This window comes from Felis catus, chromosome C1, assembly GCF_018350175.1.
Source record: "Felis catus isolate Fca126 chromosome C1, F.catus_Fca126_mat1.0, whole genome shotgun sequence".
In the NCBI taxonomy this organism is placed as follows: Eukaryota; Metazoa; Chordata; class Mammalia; order Carnivora; family Felidae; genus Felis; species Felis catus.
Window position 1 is genome coordinate 192,016,777 of NC_058375.1, and position 25,886 is coordinate 192,042,662.

The 25,886-nt window shown below is 40.4% G+C and overlaps 1 protein-coding gene across 6 annotated transcripts in view; it reads left to right on the plus strand.

The window, feature by feature from the left end:
- ADAM23 (ADAM metallopeptidase domain 23) overlaps nucleotides 1-25,886 on the plus strand; it is a 188,081-nt gene that overhangs the window by 36,404 nt on the left and 125,791 nt on the right. For all 6 annotated transcript variants that reach the window (XM_023259637.2, XM_011285539.4, XM_045034391.1 and 3 more), the window contains exon 3: nucleotides 13,973-14,049. In XM_023259637.2, coding sequence (XP_023115405.1) covers nucleotides 13,973-14,049 — 77 coding nt within the window. The remainder of the gene's footprint in view (nucleotides 1-13,972; nucleotides 14,050-25,886) is intronic.

Sequence of the window (25,886 nt, forward strand, 5' to 3'; positions counted from 1 at the left end):
GCAGGGATATTGGCCTGTAGTTTTCTTTTTTCTTTCTTTTTTTTTTTTAAAGTTTACCTATTTATTTTGAGAGAGAGGGAAAGAGAGAGAGAGGGAGAGAGAGAGAGAGAGCAGGGGAGGGGCAGAGAGAGAGGGAGGTAGAAGGAATCCCAAGCAGGCTCTGCATCAGTAGTGCAGTAATGCAGTTGAGCCTGACATGGGCTCAAACTCTGAACTATGAGATCATGACCTGAGCCAAAACTAAGAGTCAGACACTTAATCAGCTGAGCCACCCAGATGCCCCTGTTGTTTTCTTTTTTCGTAGTGTTTTTGTCTGGTTTTGGCCTCAGGGTAATGCTGGTTTTATAGAATGAATTTGGAAGCTTTCCCTCCTCTTCAATTTTTTTTGGAATAATTTGAGAAGAAAAGGCATTAAGTCTTATTTCAATGTTTGGTAAAATTCACGTGTGAATCCATCTGGTCCTTGTTTCTTGAGAGTTTTTTGATTACTAATTCAATTTCATTACTAGTAATCACCCTGTTCAAGTTTTCTATTTCTTCCTCTTTCAGTTTTGGAAGATTGTATATTTCCAGGAATTTACTCATTTCTTCTAGGTTGTCCGATTTGTTGGCATATAATTTTTTGTAGTATTCTCTTATAGTTCTTTGTATTTCTGTGATATCAGTAGTTATTTTTCTTCCTTAATTTTTGATTTTTATTTGAGGTATCTCTTTTTTCCTTGATGAGTCTAACAGTTGGTCAATTTTATCTTTTCCATTATTTTTTTAGTCTCTGTTTCATTTATTTCTGCTCTAATCTTTATTATTTCCTCTCTTCTACTAACTTTACTTTATTCTAATTTTTCTCATTCCTTTAGGTGTAAGGTTTGATTGTTTATTTGAGATTTTCTTGTTTCTTGAGACAGACCTGAATCACTATAAATTTGTCTCTTAGAACTGCTTCTGCTGTTTCCCAGAGATTGGACTGTTGTGTTTTCATTTTCATTTGTCTCCATGTATTTTTTGATTATTTCCTTTGATTTCTTCATTGACCCATTGGTTATTTAGTAGCATGTTGTTTAGCTTCCATATGCTTGTGTTTTTTCCAGTTTTTTCTTTCTTGTAATTGATTTTGAGTTTTAGACCGCTGTGGTTGGAAGAGATGATCGATATGATTTCAGTTCTTAAATTTATTAAGATTTGTTTTGTGGCCTAACATGTGATCTGTCCTACAGAATGTTCATGCACACTCAAAAAGAATGTGTATTCTGATGTTTTTGGATGGAATGTTCTGCATATATCAAGATGTTTAAAAAAGTTTTTTTTTAACGTTTATTCATTTTTGAGAGACAGAGACAAAGCATGAGTGGGGAAGGGGCAGAGAGAGGGAGACACAGAATCTGAAACAGGCTCCAGGCTCTGAGCTGTCAGCACAGAGCCCGATATGGGGCTTGAACTCACAAATTGCGAGATCCTGACCTGAGCCGAAGTCGGACGCTCAACCGACTGAGCCACCCAGACGCCCCTGCATATGTATCCAGATGTTAACCAGGTGTTAAGTTCATCTGGTCTAATGTGATATTCAAAGCCATTGTTTCCTTGTTGGTCTTCTGTATGGATGATCTATCTATTGATGGAAGTGAGGTATAAAAGTCCCTTACTATTTTTTTTTTAATATTTATTTATTTCTGAGAGAGAGACAGAGTGTGAGCAGGGGAGGGGCAGAGAGAGAGGGAGACACAGAATCCAAAGCAGGCTCCAGGCTCTGAGCTGTCAGCACAGAGCCCGATGCAGGGCTCGAACTCACGAACCGTGAGATCATGACCTGAGCCGAAGTCGACGCTTACTGACTGAGCCACCCAGGCGCCCCTAAAGTCCCTTACTATTATTGTATTACTGTCAATTCCTCCTTCTTTACCTGGTGAATTTATCATCATCTGACTTGTTTTATTATTCTTTTTAAAAATATTTATTTAATTTTGAGAGAGAGAGAGGGAGAGAGAGAGAGAGAGAGAGAGAGAGAGAGAGACCACATGCGCACATGAGTGGGGAAGGGAGAGAGATGGAGAGAGAGAACCCCAAGTAGGCTTCATGCTGTCAGTGCAAAGCTCCATGTGGGGCCCAGTCCTACGAACTGTGAGATCATGACCTGAGCTGAAATCAAGAGTTGGTCGCTTGACTGACTGAGCCACCCAAGTGCTCCTAACTTGCTTTTAATTTATTTGTTGATTGTGTTACTCCCCTTGCCCTCCAACACACACTAAAATACAAACTCTGAAAAACCAGAGCTTCTGCTGAAACATGGTAGATACAATAATTATCTCTTGAATCAGTAAATTATTTCATATATGATGTAGATGCCAATGAGGTAGGATGTAAGCTGAGAAAATGGAGATATTTCAAAGTACTGTTTTATATGTTTTTAAGATTCTGTGTAATTCTGGGTTCTTATCTGGAGATTAAAATGGAGTTTTAATGAATCTAAAACATTCTGTAGACATAGTGAGATTATTATTTGCTTACCAAAATAGGCACAATATTCTGTGTAATAGTCAACATTCTAAATGTTAGTTTCAAAAATTACGTGACTACATGCTGAATGGTTGGCATTTTGCAGAATTCTGTGAAAGATGAGTGTTAGAGAAAATTAGGTCACATCAATATTAATTTTTCCATATCTAGCTTTGAGTAAAGCATGTGTATGTAGCACACATGATACCTGTTTTGAGTAAAATTGTGATACATGACAATTGTTGAGTCTCTATGTCCAGAAATAGATCTTAGTAGTGTTACTGAGGAAGTCTAATGGCACCTGCATGCTTGTAAAATGGGAAAATCCATTTTTGGGTTGGCCCCTAATTTGGAAGTTACTCTTACTATCTAAAAGGGCAGAACACAACACATCCATGGCCATAACTGAGGTCAGAATTTAGAGCAAAGGACAGAACCAGACACAACTGAGAACCAGCAAACATAGAACTCTCTTTACATCAAAAATGTGGATGGAGGTGGATTCCTGTAGACAAAAGGAAGGTCCACCCCGTAACACAAAATGTTGTGCCACATATCTCCCAGAGAGTAGTTAAGGAAAGCAAAGACATCTTGTGAAGACTCCGTCATCACACAGCTGTGTATTTCTGATGAAGTCATATGTGTAGCCTGAGAAATTTCTTCAAATAGAAGTATAGAGATCCCAACACAAATCAGCTTTGGGCAAGAACAGTGTGAGACCCACCAGTGAAGATCAGTAGAATCAAGATGCCTCAAAAGATGAGAGATCTGGCTGGACAGGTCTGTTTGCCTTCCTTGGAAACTGGAAATTAATATTTCAATTTATATCATTTGTGATTTGCTGGATATAACGGTTTTCAAGTGAACTGTGTATCGTAATTTTCATTTTTTATTTCAGACTTATTTATTATTAACTAATCCTATGTGGTCATCATAAAGATCCAAGTTAAAGAACTTTCTTTGCTCTGGCTAGATATTTGAGCCCTCTGGGGTCTTGTAGCCAGCGTTTCAAGGACAAGAGTAGGAAGACAAAGAAGATAGGGCTTCTCATGGGGTGCTATTTTACAGAAGTTTTTTTTCTTTGGGGATAGTATTAACATTATATAAGCAAATTAACAAATCTGTCATGTGATGAGTCACAGATATTCAGCATGGAGCTTGGTGGTGTTTGTTTTCAAAACGTATGCCCTATTTCTATTCTTTTATTTAAATTATTAAGTGGGTATTCAATAATTCTGGCTAGAAGGACAAAATATGTTCTCTTTTATGACAAAGAGTGTTAGCAGAGAGAGAATCACTCCTTGGGGTTGCACAGTTTGGTCATGTAGAAATTGATGAGGAAAAAAAGGTGAATCACACCTCAGCTACTAGATTAATGCATCAAATTAAATGTTACTATTCAGGAAGGCAGCAGAAAGAAACTGCTTCCATGGTAACTGTTGTCATAGTTGTATTTTTACTCGTCTTTCAGAAAATGTATGAAAGCTAAATAATATAGCTGTAGTGATGCTTTTAATGATTTGCCCATTTTCAAATAGCAAGAGCTCTGGAGGCTTATGATTTCATCTCTCTCTTGAGTTGATATTGTCAGCTTAATATCCAGCAAACATCAATCACTAGGGGTAAATGTATGGAAGGCAATCCATAGAAATGTCCAAAGATGCTTTGTCACTGAAGGTGTATTTTTTCCAGAGTTCTCCTGGGTTACTAAATGATCACCCAGGAAGATCTTAGTGTGGTTCTACAGGGCTAAAAAGAGACCCCTCCCAGATATTTCTAGCTTCTCTTCTTTGGCTGGCCATGAGGAATATTAAAACTACATTTTTAGTGGAGTGCCTGAGTGGCTCAGTCGGTTAAGCGTCGACTTCGGCTCAGGTCATGATCCCGTGGCTCGTGAGTTCGAGCCCCGCGTCGAGCTGTCAGCCCCGAGCCTGGAGCCCGCTTCAGATTCGTGTCTCCCTCTGTCTGCCCCTCTGCTGCTTGCACTCTGTCTCTCGCATTGTCTCAAAATTAAAAATAAACATTAAAAAAAATTTTTAAATACATTTTTACTGCAACGACCTCACGATTTATAAACTGGAATATCTGTTTGGATTATCAATACCTGTTTTTCCTCTTTCTCTTCAGGATCTATCTTTTGTCTGTATCAGATTTAGAGAGCACTTCAAACTGAGTGACAGTAGGTGAGAAGAAGGAAGAAGATGACAAGTGGATTCTCTTTAAAACTGGTTTATTTAGCAAAACACTCTTGGAAAAGATTTGGTCAGATGTTAAAACTCAACATGGCATCCTTTTTTTCTGAATCATCAGACTGGATAGTTGAATGTTGGCTAGATCTCTTTCAGAATAGAAGTTCTACCTTTCTTGGCTAGGTTGGCTAAGGGAACAAGGTCAAGCAATGACTTGCCTCCGTCACCGGGAGAGGCTGATCAGTCTGTGGCCTGTGAGAACAGTGTGCTTTGCTGTTGTTGTGGTGTTGTTTCTGTAATATCCATCAAGGTTGGGATTCCAGCTTTCTAGTTGAAGGCTAAAAGATAGATTGATTACAAAATACATTGGTATATTTTAGACTTGTGTGTGTTCACACACAAAATATTGTGTGATCTCGTGAAATGCTTTATTTTATATTAAACTGCCATGTTTTGGTTCCGACCACAATTCAAACTGTAGTTTCATGTTCTAGAATGGAAGGCATCCTGTGTTTTACTTTAAAAGCATGTTTCTTAGGTCTCTGTTTGTTAGCAAACACTTAGAAACACCTTGAAATTTCATCCTGTTAAATCAATTTTAGGGCTATCTGAATTCTAGCTCTGTTTAAATGCCGGGAAAGACTTCTCCAGTAAGCTTTTCTCAGCCCTCTCCAGTCCACAGCATTCTGGCTCCTTATATTTAAATGTACTTGTTACCCATACCATACAATTGTTAACATTAGATTGGGGAATTAATTGTGCTTAAGTTGTCTGTGGCATCTTTATGGGTACTATTCATCATTATTATTATTTAACCGAAGTATTTAACTCAAGTTTCTTATTCTTTGTGGTTTCTCATCTCATTCCCCTTACTGCATTGTAAACTTTCATATAAATACTAATTCTTCTATATCTTTGCATCTGTCACGGTATCTCCCACAACGTTGGGATTCAATGCAAATTTGCTAATGGGTTAACCAGTAATCCTGTGAATTGGAACATGCTAGAAGTAAACATGATAATGTTCTCTCCCACAAGCTACCTATTTAAATGCATCTTGGGAAGAATTTTCAGCAAATTACCTTAATTTGCAAAATTGCCTTCATGTAACATTTGCAGCTGTTCCACGTCTCAGGAAAATGATTCATATTATTTTAAAGACACGGCAACTTGAACAAAGTCAAAGCATAATGACACGACAACTTGAACAAAGTCAAAGCATAATGCCTAATGGTAATTAGCAATAAAAAATATTAAATTTGTGAATTTTGCAGAGGATAAATGCACACTGGATTTTCTAGAAGGTGGCCAGCTATATTGGGAAGGAACTTTTAAGGTGGAGCTGACTGATAACCTTTCCAAAACATTAATGTAGTTTTCTTCTCCCCCCACCTTTGTCCTTCAACTTTGCCCCTTCTTCCTAAATTATTGAGCTCTTTCTATGTGGCCAAACTTTTCTAGGAACTTCCCTCATACTCATCCTGTTGGTAAGCTATTATTATTTATATTTTAATGACCAGAAAACATTGAGGTTGGATGGATAAGGACTTTTGGCATAACTTGGCACTTTTTCCTCACTGAACTGAAGCCAACACTTCATCTTTCTTCCTTTGATGTGTGACCTTGAACAAAAAAAAATCACTTAACTTCTGTGTGCCTTCTAAAAATGTTTTTCTTCTACAAAAGGGCAATCACAACGTCTGCCTACTAAGTCAACTGCACAGGGTACCATATTATTCTGATCGGTCGAGATAATTAAAACACAAGGAATATAGGGCGTTGTTATTTTCATTATATAAAAGTCTTGATCACATTGGTGATCACCAGTGTGCACACTTAGGATCAGGGGTTGGAACCAGATTATAGTTAAAATGATCTATTAGTGTTTCCTTTTGAACATTCAAACTCCTAAGATATATTTACAGATTTGAGTTTTTACACTATACAGGAAAAAGATCCACAAGCTAGATTTCTGTGTTTCTTTAGCTATGTGTGGGATAGACCCAGATGCGTTATTTACAGAAAAGCCTGTGTGATCTAAAGAAGGTGAAGTATTTTCCTCAAATGTATTCCAATTTAAACTAGATAGTTTATTTCTTATTGGAATTTAATTATTCAGTTTGCTGGATTCTGGGCCTCCTGTGACACAGAAGAGAAAACCACTCTGTGTAACCCAGTGATGCAAGGCTGCATAGCAAAGCTTCTTCCTTCAACCACTCAATCCGTTACAATGAAGCAGGCTCCTTGTAGGATATGATTAGCTGTTCTCTTTCTTCCTTCCTAGTTGGTGAATTTCCAAATCCATCTACTCTGAAACCATAAAATGTCCCGAATCTTAAAAGAAAGTGGTGTTTGAGATTCTGTGAACTTTCCCCACTGTATTGAAGAAAAAGGAAGAGAAACTCTTGAAGGGTCTATCGAAAAATCAAGAGTAGGGGAAAAAACTATAAGCAAAAACATAAAGGATGAGAAGAATATTTCCTGAAAAACTTAGTTTTTTTTTTAGTTTTTAAAGTTTATATATTTATTTTGAGAGAAAGAGAAAGAGGAGAGAGAGGGAGAGAATTCCAAGCAGGCTCTGCACTGTCAGCGTAGAGCCTGACGTGGGGCTTGAACTCACGAACTGTGAGATCATGACCTGAGCCAAAATCTAGAGTCAGATGCTTACTGACTGAGCCACTCAGGTGCCCTGAAAAGCTTATAGTTTATACACGCAGATGCAGACCCACACTCGCTATGAATATAATATTTTAGTGAACATAGGATGAGCAATATTATGGCAATGAGGGGCATAAAAATAAGAAAGAAATTACCTCCAGTCTCACTAGTAATCAGCTATTTAGCTGTTTTACTTTTTCCGTGATTCTTTGCAGTAGAAAAGACAGTTTATTGATCCTGGGTTCCTGGGTTCTAACTCTAATTACAACATTTTGATTTCTCTAGCACCTTCTTTCCTAGAAGCCCACAGCTCTCTTCTTTAGGAAACAGAGCTGGAATCATCCCACAGCTGTCTGCTCAGGACTGCTTCATACTTTCCTGGGCTTCTGCAGGCCATTTGGAAAGCATTTGTTTGTCTTACTGATATGCCGCTCCAGACAGGTTTTCTTCATTACTTCAGTGAGTGTTTCCCTAAATAAACTGAATATATCTTAAGAGCAGGGCAACTTCTTCCAAACTTTCTTCTGTTTCCCAAACCATATACATTACAGAGCATATTAAAGTACATTACCCGCTCAGAGGATGCTGTGATGGACAGTGTAGAGACCTCAATTCAAGTAGCTCCCTTTCTACTGAATTATGACATTCAGTCTCAAAATATTTTCTGAATTCAGGGAAAGTTTAAACTTTCCACTTCCTATATTTAGTTTCAGTTATGTGTACGAGTCCTTGCCAAGTAGTGAAGAATATTGATTGAATACTCATTATGTGTGAGGCGTTTTTGCATGAAAACATACATACTCTGGAAATGTCTGATTCCTATTACTAGAAGTCTAGAGAGTCATCTTTTTCTCTTGTCTTCATGTCCATATTAATGTTAACTGTTCTAGAATATAAGTCCCAAGAAAACGTAACTATGTATCTTCAGCTTATGTAATGTACGTGATTGCTCAATATCATAACATAGCTCGCTAAGACGCAAAACCAGTCTTAAGACGCAAAACCAGTCTTCACTGAGGAACCTGACAGTCTTCCAAAGTTATTTAATACGATACCATTAGGTGCCATCTACTAAAAAGAAAAAAAAAAACCCTAGAAATACAAAAGCACATTGTTAAATGTGTAAATTGTTCTTCAGTGAAGGAGGTTTGTGTATATAATTGAGTTTAGTTGTTTTTTGTTTATAGAGTTCCTGTAATTTCACTGTTCCAGATTCTGAGTCAAAAGAAAAATATCGAAGTGCTTAGGCAACAGCTGTTTTCAGTCCTTCAGGGTGTAATTCTGAGCCCAGGGCTATGCTTATTCTTGTCGTGAAATGATGCTCTTTGACTGTAAAACCCTGCATTCTTTCACACTGCTTTTATAGTGACTGTCCTTGTAAAAACAAGTGTTAATCATCAAGTCTGTTTAACAAATATCCCAAAGGAGAAATAATCCATTGCGACCTTATGTGTGGTTCATGAACTTTTCTCTAAAGTATATCTGTGATCCAATTTTGTATTACTGAGCACATTTCTAAACCTCACTGTATGGTTCCTTCTTTGTAAAAAAAAGGCATGTGTTATAAAACCTTCGACTCATCTTGGCCATTCTTCTGATGTTTCTGTCATTTGAAAGAAGGAGGTTACTATGAAGTAAAAACAATATCCAAAAATGTAATTTGTAGAACAATAATGATGAGGACTTGTTTTACCTGATTTGAAAACATATTTTAATTGGACAGTTTTCAAAACTGTATAGTATTTTGTAACATAAAAAATGATCAGTTAGTTGATATGGAGTAGCAGAGATTCCAGTAGTTAAAAACTATTTTAATCACGTTTCAGACAGAGTAGAAATTACAGAATGATAGGGGAGAAGTAGCATTTGTCAGGTACTTATTTCGATATAGAGAAGGATCTGTACTCTGTACAAATGCTGAATGTATAACAATGGAAAGAGAAATGGAACATAAGAAAAATAATGTATACCATTGTATTGAAATTCCTTAAGATGGATACAAATGTATTAGATGAATATATCAATTCTATTTGATGTATGTACAAGGAAAATGAATGCTTGGGGAAATCTTAAATCACTTATAGGAAAATGTGCTGCCTCTTTGCATTAAAATAAGTTAAAATGTTAAAACATTCTTACTGATAAAGGTAATACGATCAGATATTTTCTTTCCCCATGGAGAAACAGGGATGTTGTTGATGGCACTGTAAGTGTTTCAGTTGTTGTGGACGGTAATCTGTCAATATGATTTAGTTCTAATATCTTCGTTGATGATGGTGGTGGTGGTGACTGGGCATGTGCCAGGCACTGTGCTGAGTAAGTGCGGGCACATTTGGAGGAATGCTTGCTGTCTTGGCCACAGGTATGTCTGTGTGACCAGACATGTCATTGAGCATATCGTGCAAAGCCCCACAGTCTCTGGAGCACCTTTTCAGATTCATTGTTTGACATTTCCTTCAAAAGCTGTTTGTTTGTTTTTTAAGTTTACTTATTTATTTTGAGAGAGAGACAGAGAGAGAGAGTGAGCAGGGGAGGGGCAGGGAGAGGGAGAGAATCCCAAGCACGCTCCGCACCGTCATCACAGAGCCCGACACAGGGCTTGAACTCACCAACCATCAGATCATGATGTGAGCTGAGATCAAGAGTTGGACGCTTAACCAACTGAGCCACCCAGACGCCCCCCCCCCCCAAAACTGTTTTCTTTATAGGCCATATTAATTTTAAAAATTTTTTTTCAACGTTTTTATTTATTTTGGGACAGAGAGAGACAGAGCATGAACGGGCGAGGGGCAGAGAGAGAGGGAGACACAGAATCCCAAGCAGGCTCCAGGCTCTGAGCCATCAGCCCAGAGCCTGACGCGGGGCTCGAACTCCCGGACCGCGAGATCGTGACCTGGCTGAAGTCGGACGCTTAACCGACTGCGCCACCCAGGCGCCCCTAGCCATATTAACTTTTTAAAAAGTAAAAAAACCTTTTTTTCCATATTCATTTTTTACTCTGTTGTTGTAAATGTTTCCCCCCATGCCCTGAATGTCTTCTCTTCTTCCGGCAGGTGGATTCTTTTTCATCTTTTGGAATTTTGTTCAAACTGCACCTGGTCAGTGAAGTCTTGGTCCCTGTGGCACCCTAGACCCACCGAGGCTGGCAGGTCTCCCTGGAGGGGAGGGGCTGTGTTCCAGTCATCCGTATGCACACAGTGAGACTTAACACCTGTGTGGAGAGTGAATGAATTAAAAAAAAAAAAAAAAAAAGGGAAAATCCCAATAGTAATGCTATTTGCCCGCTCTTTCATTAAATTCTGTTAAACTGAATCTTATCACATTGGCTCAGTATAAGTTTATTTAATCCCAGAACTCCCAACAAGGCTATAAAATGGGGTAAGCAGTTATTACCAGCTACCTTATCGTACAACAGGCTTCTGTTGGGGTTTGTACTTGTCTCGTTGCTTATTTGCTGTAAGATGAGCCTTTCAGTGGTTAATGTCAGGTGCTTTTAAGTTGCTTAAGGCAGTAATTTATCACCCTTTTTAGGCCAGGGTGGCATTAATGAACTCTTCTCTCTATTTAATATTCTTAATAGAAAATATGCTTAAGGGCCTATCTTTTTTTAAATTTAAATCCAACTTAGTTAACGTATAGTGTAATAGTGATTTCAGGAATAGAATTTAATGATTCATCACTTACTTATAACACCCAGTGCTCATCCCAAAAAGGGTCCTCCTTAATTCCCCTTGCCCATTTAGCCCATCCCCCAATCACCTCCCCTGGAGCAACACTCAGTTTGTTCTTTGTATTTAAAAGTCTCTTATGGTTTGCCTCCCTCTCTGTTTTTTTAAAAGAAAAAATTTTTTTAATGTTTATTTATTTTTGAGAGAGACAGTCAGAGCATGAGTGGGAGAAGGGCAGAGAAAGAGGGAGACACAGAATCCAAAGCAGGCCCCAGGCTCCGAGCTGTCAGCATAGAGCCCGACGCTGGGCTCAAACTCAGGAGCCATGAAATCATGACCTGAGTTGAAGTCGGAGGCTTAACCGACTGAGCCACACGGATGCCCCTCCCTCTCTGTCTTTATATTATTTTTGCTTCCCTTCCCTTATGTTCATATGTTTTGTATCTTAAATTCCACATATGAGTGAAATCACATGATATTTGTCTTTCTCTGACTTATTTCACTTAGCATAATACACTCTAGTTGCATCCATGCTGTTGCAAATGGCAAGATTTCATTCTTTTTGTTTGCCAAGTAGTATTCCATTGTATATATAAACCACATCTTTTTTATCCGTTCATTAGTTGATGGACATTTGGGCTCTTTCCATACTTTGGCTATTGTTGATAACGCTGCTATAAACACTGGGGTGCATGTATTAAGAGCCTATCTTATTCTCAAGAAGAAAGTTGTTTTTTTCCTTTAAACTTTTGGGACCCAGAAATGAAAAAATTTCCCTTGTATGCATTATTCATCAAAATCTTCATGCAAAAATTAATGCTTCAAGACACAGAATGAATTTAGAATAAGAAGAATATGGTATTTATGTCAGGAGATAAAGGTTCTGATGTAGATGACCGAGACCTCAGTTAACAAGACAGGAATTTCTTTCTCTGTCATGTAGTTATCTGGATGCAGGAAGAGCCCGAGTCAGATATGATGACCGTATTCTGCATGGTTGTTTGGTGTTTGGCGAGTTGTGCCAAGGTGTTAGGTATTTGGGCTCCTTGTTTCTCATTGCTTTGTATTTAAAATTTAATACTTATTAATTTCATTTTTATTTCATGTTTTGATTATTATTTTTAATTTTTTAAATATTTATTTATTTTTGAGAGAGAGAGAGAGAGAGAGAGTGCAAGCATGAGTCGGGGGGGCGCAGAGAGAGAGGAAAACACAGAATCCAAAGCAGGCTCCAGGCTCTGAGCTGTCAGCACAGAGCCTGATGCAGGGCTTGAACTCAAGAACTGTGAGATCATGACCTGAGCTGAAGTTGGACGGATGCTTAACCGATTGAGCCACTTAGGCACCCTGTGTTTTGATTATTGTAGTGATTATGCGGTTAGCAGTTGTGCTTGACTGGAAGTAGAAGTTATGGTTTATAATATTTTATAGGTTTGGCGTGGCAAAATAGTCCTGACAATAAATATTTGGCTTAGAAGTTCATATATTTTGAGGAAGGGCCATTAATCTCCAACTGTTTGCAATACTCTTGTGATACAAGTTGTCCAGGCTGGGATGGAAAGTGAGCCCACATCATGGTGCAGAGTAGAAGCAGATGAAGTGTTCCTGGAGCCCTGAGGATGAAGGGTTCACTTCCAACCTGCGTGTGAAGGAGGGCTTCGTGGAAAGTAATGCAGTTGGGCTGCCCTTGAAGGATGAGTAGGGTAGGATGAAGACAGAGAGGACCATGGGTGGTATTGCCGGGAGGGGTTGGGGAGGGGAGGAGGGGAAAGTACCAGAGCAGGAGGATGCAGTGTCTGGTTGCCATGCAGGTGGCACTTCACAGATGGTTTGTGACACCAGCGTGCCTGAAGAATGGAGTTTGCAGGAAGGATGTTTTTGAGCAGGGAAGGGAAGGGAAGGGAAGGGAAGGGAAGGGAAGGGAAAGGAGTATAGATGTTGCATTTATTCTTGTCTTTAAAAAAATTTTTTTTCTTGATGGAAGGATAGAGGGGAATTTTATCTCGGGTAAGACTTTAACAAAACTCCATTGATTTGTTAACTTACATTTTTCGAGATAATTCTGTGAGCTAAACTAATCTTTAACACCTAGTACATATGACTCCTGTTTAGATGGGATTATCGTTGTGTTTTGAGTTAAGGCACAGTAACGACAGTATTTGTTCTTTTTTCTTTAGGTGTATTTATTTTTTTTTTTTTTTTTGAGAGAGAGAACATGCATACCAGCAGGGGAGGGGCAGAGAGAGAGGGAGAGAGAGAATCCCAAGCCGGCTTCTCACTGTCAGCACAGAGCCTGACTTCGGGCTCAATCTCATGAACTGTGAGATCGTGACCTGAGCCGAAACCAAGAGTTGGACGCTTAGCCCACTGAGCCATCCAGGTGCTCTAGTAATGACAGTATTTGTAAATGTGTGACTTTTTCAGGGGGCATACACTCTGAGGGTTCATGAGGGACATGGGTCTAAGTGCTTTCTGAAGTTAAAAGGTTGTGGATTCGCATTTTACTGCCACATTCTGCTGATAGATCATTTATAGAAAGTTCCAGTTTCTGATGAAGAACAGAGTGCTGACATGAGTTTTCACTTAGGTGTGCAAAAAGAATTGGTTAGCTTTGTGCGCAAAATAGGCTGAAATCCAGCCTTAATTAGTCAGACTTTTGCATAATTCATCCCAGTCACTTTGAAAGTCCAGCTGAATATGCTCTTGATTTTGATCACAATGGGTTCATTTTAAAGGACCGATTGTCTTTTATTAGTTCCGTGCTACACAGGTATTTATGTCTTCCAAGTAAAGCCATGACAACGCACCTAGTATCCTTTTAAAGAAATGGATTGTTACACAGGGATCCATAAGGAAGTGCATCAATCCATAAAAATGTTTTTCTTATTTAATATCATTGCTGCCAATCTAATCAGATTAAAGACAGGAAGGTAAGCTAAGTTTGTTTCTGTCTCTTTGAATCCATAGGCTGTCCATCTGGCCCAGGCAAGCTTCCAGATTGAAGCCTTTGGCTCCAAATTCATTCTTGACCTCACACTGAACAAGTAAGTGTTTAGTTATAATCCTGTTAAGAAGCAAGTGCAATAAAACTTTACTTCATGATAATGGTTTAGTCAAAATAGTGTCTGTTGTTGAAGCAATTGATATTTTTTAGCTGACTATGTCATGTTGCACTTAAAGAAAAATATACAAGTCTGAAGCGAAGTCTGTCTTTTTTTCTTTTCCTGAAAGAGAAGGCATTTAACGTTTAACTTGTTAAATATCTCCAGTAGAGTACTTACATATTATGATTTTAAATGGAATAAGTCTTTGAAGTAATGCTAGTTAATCAGTGTTAACTATGGTCATTACTATATATAGGAAACATGATGAATTACTGACTCAAGTATAATTAGACTTCAGTCTAGAAATTTCTTCCATTTTACTTTTCATTATGCAATTCACATGACTTCTGTATGAAGAACAAAGAAAATCATGACTTGCGATACCTATTTTGAGAAGGTTCTTCCTTTGTAATTTTCTCTAATACAGGTTTTTAGAGATTGGTCCTGATGAAAATCCACCCAGTTTTTCTCTGAGCATGTGTTTATGTTGATATTTAAATGCCGTTTCCCAAGTTGGAACCAATTGTACAGATATCTTTGTACAAAGCATGAGCAAGCGCTATTTACTGAAGCAGGCCTCTTCAGCCTCTAATTGAGCTAGCAGTGAGCCTTTCTTGGGTGAAGGAGATTTCCTGTATGGTTCTCTTCGGCTGAGGGAGCCAGGAGCTCCAGTGAGTATTTTAAATTCTCCTCAGTATTTTGACCAGAACTGAATCTTTGCCAGAAAGATACCACATAAGGCCATCAGACACTATAATGTAGGCAGCCGCAGTCAATATCTGAGAAATTGCAAAGGAATATATAGAACAACTATTAAATTTCTTATATGCCAAATTCTGTGAGCTCGGCAGAAAAAAAACAAAAACAAAATGCAGAGTCAGCTTGGGTGCTCCTTACTCAAGTTTTGTTGCAGCTTTAAGTCAGAATGAATCAGCAGAACTCAGTTTCCGGTGGTAAAGCTGTTGCGGGTTTTCTTCTTTGAGTCTGCTGAGCATTGGTTGAGTGCCTTTTCACCCCGCTGTGTCAGCACTGTACCTGCCTAGGAGATTTGTCTTGCCAACTCTTAGACTGTGTTGAGTCGCGAAGCATGGCTAATTTTAGTTTGTTTAAGGTCCTCTGTTCCTTTAACTCTTACTGCAATGGAGACTGTCATTCCAAACTGAAGGGTGGTCATAGCAACTGACATTGCCATGTATTTTGAACATTAAAATGTCACGGCCACGACAGAGCCTCCCAATCGAATGACCGAAGAAGTCTCCGGTGGACTTAGAGATCTGAAAACACACGAGAAAATCATTTACCAGTAATATTTAACATGCAGAGTAACCAAGTTGAGCACCTACTGTGAGTGGCCCTTGCCTTGAGGAGCTTCTTGTTTAGTCCAGAAATGTTGATAGGTAAATATACAATTTTAGAAGAGTGTGAAATTTGCTGTGCTAGAGATAAACGTGGAGTTCTGTGGTAGCACCAAAAAGGCAGCTCTTCAGGCGGGAACAGTGTGGAAAGGCATCCTGGAAATGGTGACAGTTGAGCTGAATCTTCTGACAGGTGCTAGTGAAGAGGAGTTGTTGGGGAGAAGGATAGGAGAGGAAGAGGAAATGGAGAATTGTGTCTAGACAATTCTTAGTGTGTGCTAAGGAGCCAGGCACATGCAGCTGTGGGGCATGTTAAGGAAGCATGAGACTTTTATTGAACTTCATGGTAAATTACAAGGTTGAGGCAGAGGGAGATGAGTCAGAATAGGTAGGCCCAGGGACAGCTCAACTCATGCAAGATCTCGTCTGTCATGCTTCAGAGCTTGGCTGTTATCCTCTAGAGTCTGAAAAATAAAGTAAGGGAATAAACTGAAGTTCTGTTCTTAAGAAGTGCCCAGAGGCGTGGAGAGGGAATGCTCTCAAGAAATCTTCAGTTGATAAAAATCATCAGGATTGCTTTGATATGGATGACAAGGCAGAAAGAAGAGTTAAAGTTAATAGGTGCTTTGATCAGATAGCTAGGTGGAAGGTATCCAGCTGAAATGGGCAGCACAGGGAACAACTCTTTAAATGGTGAAAAGGATATGAAATCAGAATAGACATAATTGATTTGAAAGGTTTTGGACATACATGGGGCCATGCCTAGGAGGTAGGTGGAAATAAATCTGAAGCTCAGGGAAGAGATGGGGGCTGGAGATAGTAGAGAGTTATTTCCATATAATGTTAATGACAAGCATGGTTGTGAATGAGATTGCCCAGGGAAGGTAGGTAGAATGAGAACATAAGCTGGAAAGACAGTTAAGAGTTGAGGAGAGGAAGAGGAATCCACGAAGGGACAGAGAGTGAGTGTTCAGAGAAATGGGGGGAGAATCGGGACAATGATTAAATTGAGAGTTTCAGAACAGGAAGATGTGATTTATAGCCTTACATGAAAAGGATCTAATGAGATAAGGAGCCAAGATTACCCTCTGTATTTATCCGTTAAGTATTCACTGGTCTGAAGGCAGTAGTTTCAGTGAAGCTTTGGGGGCAGAAACCAGGTTACGACAGGCTGGAAAGGACTGAGAGGAGGTGATGTGGGGACAGCAAGGGCCCACCGAGGTGGTCTGGGTGAGAGGAAAAGAGAACGAGAGCAGTGGCTAGACGAAGACACTGGGATCAAGGGACGGGCTGGTAGGGGTAACACAGCAAGTTGATGGGCTGAGCAATGGAGCTGGAAAGAGGGAGAGGTAAAGATACAGAAGAGACAGGAGATAATTTATGGGGCCAGATCTGAGTGAGGACAAAAGGGAGTGAGACCAGTAGCACAAGGGCAGCGTGTAGTTGTGAACCAGGAGGGACAGTTCATTCCCAACTTATGGGCGTGTGCAGGAAGAGATTGGTTTGCAGGTGAAGGGGTGACATTCAGAAAACGCCTCTCTGGAGAGTTCCTTCTTGGGGACAGCATTATCTGCCGTAGGAATTGGGATAGAGAGGAGGGGTGGGTTGGGCTTGAGGAAAATGACAAAAATTTAGGCTCATCGCTGGGAGGAATGGGTGAGGAAGTTTACCAAGGTCATGTTAAAGAATGTGTGAGCGACTGTCATTAGATATCAATCGTGTGTTACATGTCAATCTTTGAGTCGTTCTTCCCGATGGTGGTTCTGTTTTGTTTTTCTTAACCTGGGGTGCTGCATCATTGCAGCATGTGAGGGTAGGAGGGGAGGCAGATTGTAGCATGGATCAGGGCTCAGATTTTCTGGTGGTAGCACAGGTGAGGAAGAGTGGAAGCACAGCTCTTTGAATGCTGGTCCATAACTTGGGTAGTTAAGTACCAGGATCCAGCCGGGCCAAGGAGGGAAATGATGTCAGGAGGAGGCTTCGGGACTGGACTGGGAATGACTGGAGGTCTCTTTATACAGGGAAAAGTAAATCAGCGGGAGGGAGGCCATGAGAGCTGTACTCGTGCAGTTTCTCCCCCGTGCAGTCTCGAGCCTTCTGATGCAGCTTTGAGTATGCGCTACGGGTATGACGTAGAGACGCGAGGGAATTGTGTCAGGGTATGACGTGTGCAGGCCAAGGTGGGTCGCTAATTTAAATGACTTTCAATGGCTGGGATTAACTAAAAAGTCTGACTCATGTTAGAATAAATTAAAGAGAATTTTTTGATCAGTCATGGAGGAATCAGAAGAACTTTTGAGGAAAGAGGGATCTCCATTTCCACCACGGACTGGTCATCACCACACTGCGTACAACAATTTAAGTTGTCGGAGAATGGAAAAGGGAAAAGGTACGTGGCAAGTTCATGGGCTCGGTGAAGGAATAAAAGCATAAAGATATCAACATAATCAAAGTGGTGGCCGCAGAATCCAAGTGGTGAATGAGCTCATCGGGCCTGGACTGCCAGCTTGTGAAGACTACCCCAATGTGGGTTCCTGAGAGGAGAGTGTTTTTGAGTCTGTACTTTTATAGATTGAAAAAGCGAGGCCTTGGCTTACTGAGGCATCTCGTGGCAGAGACGTGTGTTTTGTTGGTTTGTTCAGCAAGTGTCGAGCAAGCATCTGTTGTCTCCCTGGGACTCCTGTGGGGGCTGAAGCTGCTGAGAATAGGATGGGGCAGGGTCCCTGCTTCCGGCCATGGAGCTTTGTTCACTAAATAAAGCTAGATCACATGTGATCACGGGGACTGCAGGTAGGGGTGGCCAACATGATTTGGATGTCACAGAAGCCAGAAGGTCTGTCATAGGAGGAACAGTGAGCTGAAACCTGATCGTCAAAGATGAGCCACCACCAAAGCTGGAAGGCTGAGGACAGTGGGGGCAGTAAGTGCAGTGGGGGTAGACTGAGGAGATGAGGTCAGAGAGGAAGCCATGAAGCCAAATCGTGAAGGGCCGTCATCTGTGGAGATGTGTTTGATGGGAAGCTATCGGAGGGCAGCAAGCATGGATGTCACACTACTGGAGTTACATTTCATTTAGCCAAGAATCCTAGTTGTGGCCTCAGAGGACTTTTGGTCATTTTCCTTTTAGGATACTTCCTTTTTCAATTTTGTTTTGTTTTTCTTCTAGAATAACTTTTTCCAAGTTCAGAATGTTTAAAAAGGTTTACCAGATTGAATGCTTAACGTGTATTGATCCTTGGAAGCCCTGGAGTCCAGTGATTGTCTCCCCCATACGTGTGATTGGAATCATGCCAAAGTCCATATGACCTATCAATTAGATTTGCTGGTGTGTTCAATAATTGTTTATAGGGAGTAAGAGTGACCAGAGCTGCCTAATGGTTGAGATCACAGTTCTGGAATCATATAGACACGGGTTTGAATCTGGGGACTATCATTTACTAGCCATGTGACCTTGGGCAATTTTCTTTGTTTTTTGTTTTGTTTTTGTTTTTTTTAATGTTTATTTATTTATTTTGAGAGACAGAAAGAGAGAGAGAACAGGGGAAGGGCGGAGAGAGAGGGAAACAGAAAATCCCAAGCAGGCTTCACATTGTCAGCATAGAGCCTGATGCAGGGTTCGAACTCACAAACCATGAGATCATGATTTGAGCAGAAATCAGGAGTCAGATGCTTAACCAACTGAGCCACCCAGGGGCTCCACTTTTTTTTCACAGCAGTTTTTTTAAGGTTTATTTATTTTGAGAGAGAGAGAGAGAAAGAGAGAGCACATGCAAGTGGGGGAGGGGCAAAGAGAGAGGGAGAGGGAATCCCAGCTAGACTCTGCACTGTCAGTGCAGAGCCTGACGTGGAGCTCAGACTCATGAACCACGAGATTGTGACCTGAGCTGAAGTCAGATGCTTAATGAATGAGCCACCTGGTACCCCAAGTTTCTTTGTTTTAATAACAGTTTGAGATATAACTCACATGCCATAAAATTTACTTCTTTAAAGCATACCATTCAGTGTTTTTTGTTATATTCGCAGACGTATGCAATTACATCACCGTCTAACTGAAGAACATTTTTGTTGTTCTGCAAAGACCCTGCACGTTTCCCATTCCCCTCTTCCCCAAGCCCTTGGCAACCACTCATCTACTTTTTGTCTCTGGATTTGCCTATTCTGGACATTTCATATAAATGGACTTATGCAACTTGTAGCTTTTTGCGATTGGCCTCTTTTGCTTAGCATAATGTTTTTAAGGTTCCTCTATGTTGTATTAAATAATATGCCATCATATGGATATATTCTTAACTTTTTAAGCTTTAGTTTCCTTCTTAAGCTGTAGGCTGTTATAAGGATTAAATGAGATAATAATGTGTGGTATTTATACATGTCTGCTAATTGGAAGGGTGTGTTAATGCTGTGGACTGAAATTTGTCTCTCTAAAATTCCTATGTTGAAGTCTTAACCCCCAATATGACTGTATTTGGAAATAGAGCCTCTAAGGAGGTAATGTTAAATGAGGTTGTAGGGTGGATCCTTGATCTGATAGGATTAGTGTTCTTATAAGAAGAGACACCAGAGAGCCCCCTATCTCTCTTTGTGTTGGGGGATTCAGCAGTGAAGAAAAGATTCATTGATCTCATTAAGCTTCTGATCTAATGAGAAGAGGACAGGTCCACTTCAGTGTCAGTCAGTATTTTTTTCTGATTTTGTAAATGAAAAGAGGGTAGTGTACTGTATGATCTTCTTCCTGCTGAAAGGGGACTGAAGAAGAAATTAGAGATGGCTGGCCTGTGGTTGATATGCACTCAAAGTGATGAGTATGGTTGGTCAGAACCTGACATCCATTGGGCCATAATCTAGGTACTAATAGGTAGGGTTGCTTTATCTAAAATAATGGAACTGGGCTTTGAGGGCTTCTCACACTAACATCTGTTCCTGGGTGAGGTGGGCAATCCCTTGGTTCTTCTATATTCTACTCAGCAGTCAGAGCACATATTCAGGTACTTATTATTGTAGCTCTTCTGTGTGAAACTGGGTAGCTGGGCTGAATCAGTTTACCTCTGCGGGCTCCCTGGAAAGCCGCTTTGTCTAAGGTTCCAGCCACATTCTTCAATGGCACCTATTAGGAAAATTGTATGTGGGGGCTAACCTTTGTCCTGTATATGGCCCTATCCTTTTGTGTACATATTCTGTTGGCTGGGACATGGAATGGTGATTGGCCCCCAACAAAGGTTAGGCCTCTGTAACCTCCAACAAACACTGGAGAAGACACTGCTTGACCTGGATCATATCAAGATTGGGCCTTGGGATACATATGTACATAGTGGTGACATTTGACATTGGGCCACCAGGAATCTCAGAAAAGGAAAATCAATGTAGCATGCCTAGTTGAGACAGGTACACAGACCTTCTACATGGAGGTCATTGCATTGAGTCACAGTGATGTTTCTCTTCACCCAGGGATGGGGTTTGAGGTGCTTACTGATGAGTGCATGCAGGATGGTGGGGGTAGTGCCAGGGCACAGATGATTGAAGCAGTCTTAGTGTCACCACGTGGGAAGGGATCTACTCCAAGGAGTGGCAAGTAGAGGCACGATGAAAGGGTGAAAGTAATGTGTTCAGTAAGGTACTGCATTTAGGAAAAGGTCTTTGTTTCTTTGTTGTTGTTTTTGTTTTGTTTTGTTTTTGAATCAGGGGTGTTTGATTTAAGATGAATATCTAGAAAATGCTGATTTAAAGAAATATATGCACAGTAATCTGCTCATGAAAAGTAGTTCATGCAATGCTTTTGAAGGAAGAAAACAGCCACACTGATGTAGTTTCGGTTAGGTTAAATCAAGAGCCTGACTTTTGTGCTAATTATTACGACCAATTTACTCTTCATTTAGTCAACAAACATTTATCGAGTATCTTTTTTGCATAAGGTACTGTGCTGAGGGACCCATGGAATTTAGAGGTCTGCAAAAGAATTCTCCTTCACAGGAACCCACAGTAAAAAAAAAAAAAATGAGATGAAAACATATACAAATAGTCTTAAAATATCATAGGAAGTGATTTGTGAGGGCTAGATGCTGAGGGAAGGTTTTATGTGGAAGGTGGGATTTGGTGTTCATCTTAAAGGATGCTATCTTGGCCTTGGTGGCAGACCCTGAGGTAAGGATTCCAGGAAATACCTTCAGGGTGTAAGGAAGTGAGACTTGGAAGAGAAAGGAAGCCGAAAAAAATGCGATTTCCCACTGGGGCTCATTCCTGCTGAGGAACCTTGGGCGTTGGGTGGATTCTTCTTCAGAATGTCCTCCAACTGAGTGATGAGGAAGCTGGGGTTTTGTCTACCAGCTGCCAGTCTGTTGTTGGTCGAGGGCTGGTTCTGGGGGCCATAACTCGTGAGTAGTTTCACTGCCTCCTCTTGGAGACAGAAAAATGCCCTGAGGCCAGGAACCTAGGTCTTCCCAATCAGCTTCCTGCCGTGTGTTGACGTGGCTGCTAAGAGCCCACGGGTGGGACAGGGCAGAGTCTGCGACACACGCTTTTCACTTGGGAAGATGTGGGAGGGAGAAAATCTCATTGCACGCAGGAAGGTGGCGGAGTAAAGGTGTGGGAGTAGGAAAGCACCAGATTCCTGTTGGGAGGGAGTGAGGACTGGTGAACCCATCATTCAGCGAAGCTGGAAGTGTCAAGGAGCAGATGGAAGGCAATCTCCTTGTTTGGACTCATTGGATTCTAAGTGGGAAATTTAGTCTCTTTCAGCTCTGCAGATTTGGAGATATGAACTTCAATTTGGTTTGTAACAAGGAACGTGGGGAGCAGAGACAGGCCTCCTCCTGTGCCATTTGCCTTTTGCGAGTGAGTAGGACCAGGAGTTAGGAGCTGTGGCTGGAGAAGAGGGTACAGCAGACGGCCTGTACTCTAGCCCGAGATGAGCTGTTGCGGTCTTCCATCTTGGCTTGTAAATTTGCAGGACTTCTGAACCGAGATCGGCTGGGCCAAGTGTGCCAGTGCTGGCCCCCCACTCCTGTCCTACTTTCTGCTCATCAGTCTGCTAACTCATAGGCTAAATGCTCTATTTCCTAATTTTCGAGGTCTGCAGAAGGAAGCCTTTCTACTACAGTAGCCATGATGGTGACAGACCAAATGCTAAGCCCTTTACCCATTTTCTCCTATTCAAATTCCTTTAGAACCCTGTGAGGAAGATATGATTATTCCCATTTTCCAGCTGAGCAACTTGAGGCCTGGTAAGATTCAATCACATGCTGGGACTAAGCATGGGCCCTTAGTCTTGAGTCTTCTTCTGTGTCTGCTTTGATCACAACACTGGACTATCAAATTACAAGCAAGCTGGGCATAATTCTAACGATTGCTCATCTGTTCACATAAAGTGGGGAAAAAAGAATTGAACTATTTTAGTCAGTTTTTAACAATATAAAGAAAACACACAATTCTCCAATAGGATTTAAAATAATCCTGTTTGTTGAGCAGACCATCTGTTGTGGGCTGAACTGTCTTCCTCCAAAATTCCTGTGTTGAAGTCCTAACCCCCAGTGCCTCAGAATGTGACCAGATTTGGAGAAAAGGACTTTAAAGAAGTAATTAAGTTAAAATGAAGTCTTTAAGGTAGGCCCTAATGCAATATGACCAATGTCCTTATAAGAAGAAGAAATTTGGACACAGACCTATGTGTGCACAGAGGAAATGCCATGTGACGACAGTGAGAAGGTGGCCGCCTGCAAGCCAAGCAGAGAGACCTCAGAAGAAGCCAGTTCTGCCCACACCTTGATCTTGGGCTTCTAACCTTCAGGACTGGGAGGAAATAAGTTCCTGTTGTTTAAGCCACCAGGTATGGTACTTTGTTATGATAGCCCTAGCAAATTAATATACATCCTAATGCATTTATTGCTTACTTATTGTAGTGAGACATTCAGCATTAAATGTTGCTGTTTGTTGAATGGGAAATCTCTCATAGCTAACAATCCTATAATTTCCAAGTGCTGTTTTGAGAGATTATGGTCTCTTTTGCATTTATAGAAAAGGAAAGGTTAAATTATTTTGGTAGCTTTGAAAGAATTTCTGTGATGGTAAGGAAGCTTGAGAGGCAGAGATTCCCCAAAGTTTTCATAAGTATTGATTGCCACTATGTCATGTGCAATATGATGTAGGTGAATATTGATTTTCATATGTCCTAGAGGCCCTAGAGTATACTAAAGTTTCCAGTGCTGTGGGGAATGAGGTATTCTCCCCCCCCACCCCCCCCTTTTTTTTAAAAAAATAAGGCTTATTTATTTATTTATTTTGAGAGAGAACGAGAAAGTGTGAGAGAGAATCCCGAGCATGCTCAGCACTGTCAGTGAGGAGCCCAGTGCGGGCCTTGAACTCATGAACTGTGAGATCATGACCCTAGTTGAAATCAAGAGTCAGATGCTTACCTGACTGAGCCACCCAGGTGCATCCTGCCTTTAAGGCATCCTTTCCTGTCTGGCTCTAAACATTTTGATTCTATAGTGCTGGGTGGCTCCTCTTTTTGCTGTATTTTCTCTGATTAGGTGAGGACCTATCAAATCTCCCTTAGGCATTTCTCGTTGGAGAGCCAACCCTATATTGGATGCTTTGGATGTTATAACTATCATTTGCTTTTGATGACCCATCTTTATGCTGGTAGATCAGGTCCAGAAACTCTTGAAAAATGTATAATAATATAAGTATTGCCTACATATTAATAGGTTCTAGTTCTCTTTTTTCGGGTGTGTATCTGACCTACTTTCAAAATGGTTTGACAGTGACTTCCACAGTCAAACATAATAATAGCAGAAACATTAAAAATAAAATCCCAATGAAACCACTGGCATTTATGTACTGATTCTTTATTTCCATAGGTAGACATGATTTAGTATAACTCTTGGGTAGTGAAGGACAATGGATGTTTGCCCTCTAACTGTAGTAATTATGAGACTTCCTTACCCCATGCCCTCTTGCCTGTCGACAGTAATTGTTATGGGTGATGGGACCCAGGGAAGTCAAACACCAGACTGAGAAAATCAGAAGGGCCATAGAAGCTAGGTTTAGGCTCTAAGTTCCAAGATTGTCCAGAAAGGAGAAATCTGTGGCTATAGTCTCTAGAACCACAGAGAAAAAAAAAGTCATCTAAGAATTTCCAGCAAAATCAAAGGGCTCTAATTGCCCATGGAATCACAATGCACTGCTTACTTCATCTAGGAAATAGAAGATATCTAGTGAATTAAGAGACCATGTCTTAACTAATGGATTAAAAAAGACCCTTTGCGGTATCCACCCTAATGCAATGTGGGGAAATAAAACCTGAACTTGGTTCATTCTTCAGACCACTTCTTTGTCTTTTTTATTTTTTAATTTTTTTTAAAGTAGGCTCTATACCTAATGTAGGGCTTGAACTCAGCACCCTGAGATCAGGAGTTGCACGTTCCACCACCAAGAGCAAGACAGGCACCCCCATTTCTTGGTCTTTTGAAGACAGATAAATTTTTAAAAATTGCAGCAGAAGTTAATCTTGACAAAAAATTGGAAAGCATTGAGGATTAGATGATACCAAGCATCTGTGATGAGTTAATTATGGTAGTTATTGAATTTAGATCTTACTTTTCTGACAGGTGAGAAAAGCCACATACTGGCATATGTAATTACCATTATCTGATAAAAGAAGTTTGTCTGTATAAACTGATATAAACATTTTCCTGTCAAAGAGGAATTTATCCCTTTGGCTCCGATACTGGCAGGACATTAGGTAGCATAATGGTTAAAGTCTGCAACCATGGTTTTGTGAATGATCAGAAACGTTACACTTAGATGGATATTTTGTTTTGACACTCTGTGTCAGCCAAGTGCATGAAGTTCTTTCCAGCCTCAGTGGATTGATCAGTAGATTTCCATGGATTGAAACCTTTTCTGAACATTCCAAGCACTTATTTCAGAAGTGTTTATTTAGTACCTGTTAAGTGCCAGACACTGTTAAAGCCACCAGAGAGAAATCCTTCCCTCATGAAGCCAATGGAACAATGGAGGAGAAAGAAATCTACAGCCATTTAAATGACAGTCTGGGACGTACCATGGTGGGAGAAATAAAGGATGCTTTTATTACACATAGGAGGGGTGGGAGGAGATAGGGAACTAAATGTCTAAGCTCAGATGTAAAACTTCAGAGTTGGCCAGACAAAGGTTTGAGGGTTAGAGCGTGAGAGCCTGAAGAAGGTAAGTAAGAGAGGTGAAGTATGGAGTGAAAGAAAAGGCAGGCTTGGAGAAATTAACAAAATCACACAGCCACTAAGCGACAGAGCCAGGATCAGAACTCAGGATTGCCCACTGTCACAGCCTTTGAGAGCTGAGACACTTTTCAGTGATGAAGGAATCCCACTGAAGTTATGTGTGAAAAGTTCTATAAAGATGAACGGAGGATGAATAAATTTTGCATCA